Genomic DNA, 11,603 nt, shown 5'->3' with positions numbered 1-11,603 from the left:
TGATTGAGTATAAGAGCTGATATGATTATCTTTAAACAAATAGCAGGCCTACTTCCATCAAAACGCTATGTTAAAGGTTGCTGGGTAACAAATCATTATGTCATCTATTAGTGGAGCCTTTATACATCAAACAAAGTCTATTTTCTATACATTTGTCCACAATTTTCCCCAAACAGTTTCTGAAAAGGGAAAGAAATTCGCCATAATGGAGGCTCAGGGATGATAATGTAATATCTCTTCTTTGGGGAGGTAATGGAGCCCGTCGCAGGCTATATGAGGGTTTCCACTAGTTACCACAACCACAAATTCATAAAAATTAAATGTGCTTTTTTTGTATTCATTTAAGGTTATGGTTAGGTATACGGATCGAAATGTGTTTAAAGTAAGGGTTCATGTTAGGGTTAGGTTTAAAATCACATTTTAAGAATATAAATTGTTGAAATTGCGGGGTTTATGACTTTGTGGCAGTGGTAACTAGTGACGACCCTATAGGAGCCTACACAGCCAGCCCGTCCGCCTCACGCCGCAGCGCTGCAGTCTACCACACTCACCCCGCCCCTAAGTGGGTGGAGTCTTGCCTCCAACTCAGAGAGAGATTTGAGTGTCGGCTATAACACTCCGTAGCCCAGCACAATGCGTGTCAGAGATCTGTCTGTGCGACACAAGAGTAGATGTGTGCTCCTAATCTAGTTTATCACTGAACTGCGAGAGAGATTCGAGAAAACACGACTCACACCACAACCTCAGTCAACGCGAGGTGAGCATCTTTCAATATTTGGGGGAAAGTGTCGCTTACATTTTTCTCTCTATTTTGACTCCAAAATGGTCATCCTTAAAACGAATTGAATTGTCATGTGACTTTAACATAGATATGGGTTTTAATACTTATTATAATTGCCCACTGTGGTATTATTGTGTGAATAATGCCAAGAAGTGTGGAAAGCTGACTTTCCACACATTTTACGCGCACTGGCCTCTGTGCTTTCCAATGGATTTGTAAGACTTTTAGGACTGACTGTAGAATGTTGTGCATAAGGTGTTAGTTATCTGGTCTTTTCGATAGGAACTTTATGTTGGTGTGTGTCTTATTCCATTGTGTCTAAACTATCCCTCTTTGCAGGCTTTCCAAGTGTGGGATAAAATGCCGGCGATTATAGGTAAAAATTCCGATATGGAGTTCGACTCTCTACAACCCTGCTTCTACCCGGGTGAGGATGACTTCTATTTCTGCGGTCCCGACTCTGCGCCACCCGGAGAGGACATCTGGAAGAAATTCGAGTTGCTGCCCACGCCGCCCCTCTCCCCGAGCCGAGTGGCGCTACCGGGGGAGCTGGCCTTCGCGTCCGGGGGGGACAGGGGCGACTCGGCAGCAGGTCCCATGGGTTTTGGATTAGGCGACCCGCTGGGCTGCGACTGGGCTTCAGAGCTCCTGTTTCTGCCCGAAGACGATATTTGGGGCGCGTCGGACGGAGACCTGTTCGGCGGCTGCTCCGCTTTGGATAGTAACCCCAACTCCATTATCATTCAGGACTGTATGTGGAGCGGCTTCTCGGCCAGGGAAAAGCTCCAGAGGGTGGTCACAGAAAAGCTAGGCAAAGCCATCTCCACCGCGGCTGCCTGTGGAGTTAGTAAAAATGTCATTACCGCCGCCGCCATCACAACCAAGGCGCCGGAGCTGAGTGTGGACCCCACCATAGTCTTCCCTTTCCCCATCAACAAAAGAAACGGTAGCAGCAGCAGCAGATGTTCACCTGGGACGGCCCCCGCCACTACTGCCCACTGTAGCGCAGAGGAAACTCCGAGCGACTCCGGTAAGCAGATACTTTTGGCGAGGATGAATGCGCACAATAGCTTTTGTTTTGGTTACAGTGCCTACAGTACAACACCAGATAGCCCAATAACACAATACTCATCCACATACCCAGTTTTATTTTGTTGAATTGACGTCATTCTGCTACATTATTATTGTTATTATTGTTATTATTATTAGGCTGGTGCTAATTGGGGTGATTGAAAGTTCATATGACAGGCACAGAATCGGATTACGTAGTTACTTTCCACATGCCGACAGTAAATGGTGGTGACAGTGCGTGAGAGGGTTTATGTAATAGGCAGGCGCTTCATCCGGCAGATAGCTGTAAAATTGGAGGAATGTGTGCATTACTGATTTAGACCCAGTTGGCATCCAACAAAAAGACACCGAACAACTAGACACACGGGTTGTAAAGGGCAATGTAGGCTCTACTTGATGCCTCCGTGCAAGCAGACATACAGAAGTAAACGGAAATATTGATAAGGTTCGTTGGAGGCTATGGTTAAGCACTTTACGCAAGGATTTGGAAATACCTAGGGCTCCATAGGTGTGAAATTGCTTAGGCCTACTCAATGTTCAACCCGGGTAAACTAGACGTCATTTTGTAAAATGCCATTTATAGCGACTATTGTGTTCGGTGTTGAGGATGTGTGTGGGTGTGGTTTGTAAAGGGGGGTCGGTCGATAACAACAAAGTGGACAATAAAACCTTTGTAATAACAGGATAATAGGTTCTTCGAACATTCTTAAATGGTCCAACTTCGTTGAGCATACATGTATCGTTTGGCAACTACCACGGAAGTCTGGTAGGCCTACGAAAAACCCACGTGAGTCTTTACTATAGTTCTTTGTGGCGCGTCTGTGAAACGGTGGTTAAAAAGAGAGAAAGACTTCCAACTTGGCAGCGCCGCCTCGAGGCTCGAGCTATAGTGCCTTGCCAAAACACACCCCCTTTGACCGGCCCGCGGGCGAAAGAAAGAGAGCTGGAGAGAAGAGGAGGGGGAGAGCCCATTTTCTTTAGGGGGCTGACAGCTTTGAACAGGCGCTCCCATCTCGACAGCTGTCTCTCTGGCGCCGCTCCACCACCTCCCCCCGCTGCCCCGCCAGCCTGGAGATAAAAACATTTGTAGGGCCTCTTCTGACGCTGGCAGTGTTAAGTCGCGTCTCTCTGTCTTTTATCCGAGCTTACCTCACCATAAAATAGAATAGTAGACACACCGCATGCTTGAAAGGCAGATATAGACGGTGTCTATATAGATACCATCAGATATCCTATCCATGCTAAATACCAATAGGCACAGAATAGGCCTCCTGCATTTGGCGCCCAATATCAGATAGAGGAATGACTCTAGAATCAAATGCTGACACATAAAACACTTATTAGATAGCCTACATCATGATATTCTGCATTATGATAGCCTACAGCATGATATTCTGCATTATGATAGCCTACAGCATGATATTCTGCATTATGATAGCCTACAGCATGATATTCTGCATTATGATAGCCTGCAGTATGTTAGCCTACAGCATGATAGTCTGCATTATGATAGCCTACAGCATGATATTCTGCATTATGATAGCCTACAACATGATATTCTGCATTATGATAGCCTACAGCATGATATTCTGCATTATGACAGCCTACAGCATGATATTCTGCAGTATGATAGCCTACAGCATGATATTCTGCATTATGATAGCCTGCAGTATGATAGCTTACAGTATGATAGCCTGCATTATGATAGCCTACAACATGATATTCTGCATTATGATAGCCTACAGCATGATATTCTGCATTATGATAGCCTACAACATGATATTCTGCATTATGATAGCCTACAGCATGATAGCCTGCAGCATGATATTCTGCAGTATGATAGCCTGCAGTATGATAGCCTGCATTATGATAGCCTACAGCATGATATTCTGCATTATGATAGCCTGCAGTATGTTAGCCTACAGCATGATAGTCTGCATTATGATAGCTTACAGTATGTTAGCCTACAGTATGATAGCCTTCAGTATGTTAGCCTACAGTATGATAGCCTGCAGTATGTTAGCCTACAGCATGATAGCCTGCAGTATGATAGTCTGCATTATGGTAGCTTACAGTATGATAGCCTACAGTATGATAGCTTGCAGTATGATAGCCTACAGTATGATAGCTTACAGTATGATAGCCTACAGTATGATAGCTTACAGTATGATAGCCTACAGTATGTTAGCCTGCAGTATGATAGTCTGCAGTATGATAGTCTGCATTATGATAGCTTACAGTATGATAGCCTACAGTATACTTGGAAGCCAAAGGCACCTGTGACATGTGTATCTGTACATTATTCATGAAGGATACATGTCAATAGTTTAAAGTGGCTCCCTCACTTCACCCTCTCGTCTTCATCTGCACTGATATTTTGGAAAACCAGGTGTTGGCTTTCACCAGACCAGCTCTTTCACATCATTGCAGGATGAGGAAAGGAGACGAGGAGAGGATGTCACTTTATACTATTGACATCTACCCCTAGAGATAGACTCACTAGTACTACCCTACCCCCTTTCCCTCTGAGCCAAATATCAAATTGCCCAGGCTGTCTCAGCTTCACATGTGGTCTGTCTAGAGAGAGAGTGGGAGAAAATAGGAGAGAGAAAAGAGGAGAGGAGAGAGGGAAAAGAGGAGAAAGAGAGAAAATAGGAGGAGAGGCCAGACATCCCCATAACCACCCAGCTGAGAACCTGTGGTGTGGTTGTGTTTTGATTCCCGTGCCAACTTCTCAGTGTGTGTGTGAGAGAGAGAGAGACTGCCTCCCGAGGGTTTGGCCGTGAGAAGTGGGTTACAGTAAGCTGTAAAATGGCTCACTGCTTTATGAACGACTTAGCTGATAATGATAGCTGTTTTCACAAAGGCATTTTAACTGGTGCTGCCGGCCTCAATCACCTGCCGCTTCACGATCCGCCACTTCCACTTCTTACAACTTCAAAGAGGCCTGCGCATGATTATTTCTATTCCTTTATTTGTATTATATGATACGTCTTCTGATAAGTCACGGCTGTAATGTCTTAGCTCTGGTGTACTAAAGATAAAGAAGCCGGTAAATATTGAAAAAGGTCAACTTACTTTTTTTGAAACGCCTCAAGATAAAACTGATCAGGAATATGACTGTTAAATGCTTTGCATATCTCGTTTCATCATCACTAACTGCCTAACTGGGGATGTCAGAACCTTTTCAAGTGAACAGGGACACAACTCAAACATTCAAACTGTAGAGGATAAAGATTAGCAGGAATAGCCTGAAAAACAGGAAAGAATCCGGCTAGTCTACAAGATGAAGCATGTAAAAAGCCTGTGGGCTAGATTAGTGACTGACTGTCAGCAGTAAGAGTAGTCTAGAGCTGAGAGTTGAGCAATGCTCTCACTTTTCCCACGCACACGCATGTGCGCACACACACACACACACACACGTGAGCATGAACGCTGACAGGCATCTACACACACGCACACACACACACACACACACACACACACACACACACACACACACACACACACACACACACACACACACACACACACACACACACACACACACACACACACACACACACACACACACACACACACACACACACACCATTACCCATCTCATATGTATATACTGTATTCTATACTATCTATTGCATTTTAGCCTATGCAGCTCTGACATTGCTCATCCATATATTTATATATTCTTATTCCATTCCTTTACACAGGTAGAATTGTTAGATATCACTTGTTAGATATTGTTGCACTGTCCGAACTAGAAGCACAAGCATTCCACTACACTCACATCTGCTAACCATGTCTATGTGACCAATTAATTTGATTTGACCTGTCACCTGTGAGCACACATAGGTGACATAGTTCCCGCAGTTGGTGAGTCAGAACGATTAACCAACTCACACTTCTTATTTCCTTTCCCAGAAGAAGATGATGAAGATGATGATGACGAAGATGAGGAGGAAGATGAGGAGGAGGACGATGACGACTCAGACGGCGAAGAGATCGATGTGGTCACTGTGGAGAAGCGGCGTGGCTTGTCGCCCATGGCGACTGGCACGGTCACCATCTCGGTGAGGTCGAAGACGGGCACCGCTTCTGGGGCCGTGGCCTCATCTGGTGTCGTGAGCCGATTCGTCAGCAACCGGGGGTCTGCGGGGTCAAACTGTCATGGTCAGGAGTTGATCCTCAAGCGGAGCTCGGTCCACCAGCAGCAGCACAACTACGCTGCTCCCTCGCCGTACGCCTCCGACGACGACCACGCGCCCCCCTCCAAGAAACACAAGTCCTCTAACGCTCCTCGTCAATACTCCCGTGCCCCCTCTTCATCATCATCATCATCGCTATCATCCTCAACATTCTGCGGCTCCCTGACTGTGCCATCATCAACAATGGCGGGTTCTAGATCCAAACGCCACGCCAGCGGTGCCAGTAGCCCACGCGGCGGCTCCTCCGGTAACTCCGACTCCGAAGACTCCGAACGGCGGCGAAACCACAACATCCTTGAACGCCAGCGACGCAACGACCTGCGCTCAAGTTTCCTCACGCTCCGCGATCATGTGCCCGAGCTGGCGAGGAACGAGAAGGCGGCCAAGGTGCTGATCTTGAAGAAAGCGGCGGAGTATGTGTCGTCGCTGGAGACGGACGAACTGCGGCTGACTCAGGAGAAGGACAGGCTGCAGGCGCGGAGGCAACAGCTAATGAAGCGACTCGAGCAGGCCAGGACTTGCTAAGACTTTTTAGTGGCACATGACGCATACATATACATATACACACAGACATAGACACACAGACATAGACACACACACACACACACACACACACACACACACACACACACACACACACACACACACACACACACACACACACACACACACACACACACACACACACACACACACACACACACACACACACACACACATAGACACACACACACACATATAAAAAATGCTTTTCTTAAAACTGCATTGTTGGTTAAGGGCTTGCAAGTAAGCATTTCACTGTTGTATTCGGCGCATGTAACAAATAACATTTGATATATTTGATATATACACACGGACACATACACACACACACACACACACATATATACACTCAGACACACCCAGATGACCCCCCTCCCCCTCGCTTTGTCTCAACTTATATATATGTATATACACACACACACACGCGCACACACACACAAACACGTGAGTGGCAAATGACGGGGTGGACGGGACATTCACTGACGCCACTTTTTTTGCACATTTGTTGACGTTAAGAATGTTTAGGGTTCTACGTTTTTTCAATCCGGTCACATTGAGAAGAAGGAAAGAAGAGAATAGAAGGAGGGAGGAGAAGGAAAGAAGAGAGGGAGCCTCTCTCTATTTCTTGTTGTTTCTTGTTGTACTCAATGTGACACTTATAGCCCTAACCCAAACCAGGTGACTTTCAAAGGGGTCTTGTTCATGAGGTCACATCGTGGCAAAATGTTTTGCAACGGAAAGTGAAAATAAGCATTTCTCAATGGACACGATCAGGTATTCCCTCTCTGTTTCATTCCATTTTGCTCCATTGTGTGCCTAATGAATACACACTGGGCATAGCATCAGAGTTGGTTGGAGAGTTCAAAGTTCACATTTAGTAGCAGAAAATGCTTTCTACGCCTTCACCACTGCAAACGGAAGACACTAGTACACCAGGAAACCACGGTATAATGTGCACCTTGCTAGCCGACACTTTTGTAAATAACTACTGTAAATAACAGACAAATACACTCAGAATCTGCCTTGTTTTATATACATTTTTATCTTTGAGTTTTTATACATTTTATGTCCAAAAGCTGCCAATAACTAGACTGGAAACTTTATTAAAAAAGTACTGCAATGCCTCGAGGGCAACGAAACTTTGTAATATAAAACTTTTTTCCCCCCTGCTTTGTATTGTACCATGATTCTAATTCTATACCTTTATTACCCTTTAGTGTGACTGTGATACATACTAAATTTGATAGTTATATTTTCGTACGGAAAATGAGTTCTCGGTAGATATCTCTTTATCTCGTCCATTTTTCTTCCTCTCTCTATCAAAAATGTGTTTTATCACCCTTTCTCTTTATTTCTCTCCATTTGTTTAAATATTTGTAACTGTCGGGTTTATAGAACTTTCTGGGTGAGCGGATATAAGATGGTTCTTTTCATTCATATAATTTACATGTAGTGCTCCAACTCAGCACTTTGAAATACCTCATTTTGACAAATAAATAGACATTGAAAATCAACACCTCTGTGTGGACATGAATCATTCGTTGTCACTGATACTGTGGACAACACATCAGTGGAAGTATTTAAATATCTCTGTCTCTCTTTCTGACTGTCTCACTCACTCACTTTCAATTCAAGAAGCTTTATTGTCATGAAAAATGTGAGAAGTAACATTGCCAAAGCAAACATGTAATAGAATATAAATCAATACCAGGTTTGTGTACTGTTTCTGTCTGTCTGAGTAGGGGTTGTATAATTTAAAGTTAACTCCACCACTTTTCAACCTCAGTTTCATTATCTCCAGCACAATACCAGTGTCAACATATGTGAAAACAGCCCATTTCTACATTTTGTATAAAGAAATTAAATACTTTGAAAAACAATGATTTTTTAAAACTATGAGATACGCAAGGACGTGGGGAGCAAGAAAACGCCCTCCCTCGAGCTAGAAACTAGTTTTGGTTTTGAAAATCATTGTTTTTCTTACTTTTAATCCTACCCTGTGATGTCACAGAGAAGCATTTTTTTGGGGCCTTTTCTTCTTCTCTTTTTAACCACAGATCATAGAATCGCCTAGTTTTCACCTGTGTGGACACTGGTATGGTGCGGGAGATAATGAAAATTGGTGGAATTGCCCTTTAAGAGCCCCATCCAGCTCCTGTCTTACCATCTCTGTTTATTTGACTGCCCTGACAGACTAGTGTTTGTCTCTCAAAGGGAAAAGAGCTGAGTCCTTAGAATCCATTGCCTCAGCAATCCATATAAATCTCACCACAACCACTCGCACACACACTTCAAGTGGATATGAACACACACACACACTCTGCTCTTCCAACATCTTTCGCCACCGTTGCCATGGAAACTGGCGCAGCTGCGGAGTGGCAGGCAGCGAGCGTGAGTGAGTGTTTTGATTTATTTGTGTGTGTGCATGTGTGTATTTCTCTGTTTTAGTGTGTGCGAGTAATTTCTGTGTCCCTGCTCATGTGTGGCCTGTCTACTGAGCTCTCTTCCCTCCTCTCCGCTACAATACCAGAGCAACGCTGTATACTATTTACAAACATCAACCACATGGCTTTCATCCCCTTCTCTTTCCTCCCCTCCCCCTTCCCCACCCTCTCCTCTCGCCCATCCCTCCTCTCGCCACGCTCTACTTCAGCCAGCCACGTGTCACACACACACACCTCTGGAGTCTGGTCAACAACCTTTCTCTCTGGTCTGGTCAACACCCTTTCTCTCTGGTCTGGTCAACACCCTTTCTCTCTGGTCTGGTCAACACCATTTCTCTCTGGTCTGGTCAACACCCCTTCTCTCTGGTCTGGTCAACACCATTTCTCTCTGGTCTGGTCAACACCCTTTCTCTCTGGTCTGGTCAACACCCTTTCTCTCTGGTCTGGTCAACACCATTTCTCTCTGGTCTGGTCAACACCCTTTCTCTCTGGTCTGGTCAACACCCTTTCTCTCTGGTCTGGTCAACACCCCTTCTCTCTGGTCTGGTCAACACCCTGTCTCTCTGGTCTGGTCAACACCCTTTCTCTCTGGTCTGGTCAACACCCCTTCTCTCTGGTCTGGTCAACACCATTTCTCTCTGGTCTGGTCAACACCCCTTCTCTCTGGTCTGGTCAACACCCTTTCTCTCTGGTCTGGTCAACACCCTTTCTCTCTGGTCTGGTCAACACCATTTCTCTCTGGTCTGGTCAACACCCTTTCTCTCTGGTCTGGTCAACACCCTTTCTCTCTGGAGTCTGGTCAACACCCTGTCTCTCTGGTCTGGTCAACACCCTTTCTCTCTGGTCTGGTCAACACCCTTTCTCTCTGGTCTGGTCAACACCCTTTCTCTCTGGACTCTGGTCAACACCCTTTCTCTCTGGTCTGGTCAACACCCTTTCTCTCTGGACTCTCCATCCCAAAGATGGAGAGTAAAAAAGACATTGTACATTGTAGTCTACATTGTATATTTGTTTGTGTCTTTGTGCCCTCTCTCTGTGTCAAGTTATCCCTCTTTGACTAGGAACTGAATGTTCTTGTTGAATTCCTGAAAAGAGAGTGCAGTATGGGGACAAATTACTGAGTTTAGGATTCCGCCATGTTGGGATTGAGACACCGGGAGTTGGGGGGGTCTTACTGTCTGGTGGATTACATAACAGGGGTCTGGTGTCTTTGTGTGTGTGATCTCAGGGAGTCATCCCCTACCATCTGCTAATGGTTTATATCTTATCCTGCATGGTTATAAGGGTTAAGGGTTAAGGGTTAGGCCTGGCTGGGTTTATATCTTATCCTGCCTGGTTATGGGCAAAAACAACCCTTTTGGGCAATAACACATACAATTGTATGAGACTGTATGGATTGTGAAAAACAATTATTACATTTGAGAATTCAAATGTGAGACTGGCATACATGTCCTAATATGTTATGCACGCACGCACGCACGCACGCACGCACGCACGCACGCACGCACGCACGCACACACACACACACACACACACACACACACACACACACACACACACACACACACACACACACACACACACACACTGTACCCTCACACTTGCGTTACAGTAAAGCTGCTCCTCTTCCTGACATGAGGCTAATTGTTTATGTTGTGAAGCTGAAGTCCCTGGCCAGCAGTCTCCTGCATTAAGCAGACATATGGCCTGGGCTTCTCCCTGATTAATGCACATTATCCCCCTCCCTGCCAGCCTGTCTGCCTGCCTGCCTGTCGCACTGTCTGTCTGTATGTTTGCTTGTCTGTGTCTGTCTGTCTGCCTGTCTCTGTTTCTCTCTCTCTGTAAGCCTGCCTGCCTGCCTGCCTGCCTGCCTGTCTGCCTGTCTGTCTGTCTGCCTGTCTGTCTGCCTGCCAGCCTGTCTGGAACATCTACATTTTAAAAAGGCTAATAATTCCATGTGATATAGTACACCTTCACAATAAATCCATTATTTATTTTAAACAGGTCTAAAGAAGCATGATATGAAGAAAATGTAGTCTATTTCAGAAGAACAGAATAGCATACTCTGAGTTGTCCTTATGTTAGGTCCTGATCTGGCTCTGCCAAATGGCTGTGGGCTACACTAGTTCATTTAGCAGACAAGATTTGCTTAGAATTCCCTGGCATTATTTTATAGTATGAAGAATACAATTGAACAAAGCTAAATAAATTAGAAAGGACATTTTCTCCAAATTATTTGAGGGAGTGTGCACGGCTATTCTGTGTTGAGCGGTTAACCAAGAAATAGGTATTCCTATATGCTTAATTTAGAGTTATTAATGTAACTTTAGTTGTTCTACAAATGTTGGGCTATATGTTTAGATGTTTAATACATTGTAAGGCTGCATGATGCAACTCTAATGATGATTTCAAAAAAGTTGCTTGAAAGGCATGAGCTCTGCTTTGTTTTTTTGCGCGGGCTATACACACTACATCAGTCACTCATTCACAATTTGACAGAACTTGATAATGTCTAGAATTTCACAGCGGCATCCCCTTTGTGTGGCCGTAATGCACCCT

General features: G+C 44.9%; 1 protein-coding gene across 2 annotated transcripts; it reads left to right on the top strand.

Moving 5' to 3' along the window:
* The first annotated feature begins 611 nt into the window (after positions 1-611).
* LOC139556032 (N-myc proto-oncogene protein-like) lies at positions 612-8,114 on the top strand. Of its 2 annotated transcripts, none has more exons than XM_071369509.1 (3): positions 612-757; positions 1,121-1,811; positions 5,777-8,114. In XM_071369509.1, the coding sequence occupies exons 2-3, from the start codon at positions 1,142-1,144 to the stop codon at positions 6,580-6,582; spliced, it is 1,476 nt and encodes a 491-aa protein (XP_071225610.1). In that variant the 5' UTR covers positions 612-757; positions 1,121-1,141; the 3' UTR covers positions 6,583-8,114. The 2 variants fall into 2 exon arrangements, with proteins under 2 accessions (XP_071225610.1, XP_071225608.1); XM_071369507.1 differs by having other exon boundaries at positions 5,774-8,114.
* Positions 8,115-11,603: the final 3,489 nt, after the last annotated feature.

This window comes from Salvelinus alpinus, chromosome 27 (assembly GCF_045679555.1).
Source record: "Salvelinus alpinus chromosome 27, SLU_Salpinus.1, whole genome shotgun sequence".
NCBI classification, from domain to species: domain Eukaryota; kingdom Metazoa; phylum Chordata; class Actinopteri; order Salmoniformes; family Salmonidae; genus Salvelinus; species Salvelinus alpinus.
Note: the sequence above shows the minus strand (reverse complement) of the source record. Positions and strands in the feature narration are given on the sequence as shown.

Bases quoted from the DNA above. Each gene is read 5' to 3' on its own strand.
- LOC139556032 (XM_071369507.1), top strand. From the start codon at position 1,142: ATGCCGGCGATTATAGGTAAAAATTCCGATATGGAGTTCGACTCTCTA. The intron at 1,812-5,773 runs GTAAGCAGATAC...TTCCTTTCCCAG, and splicing joins GGAAACTCCGAGCGACTCCG to AAGAAGATGATGAAGATGAT.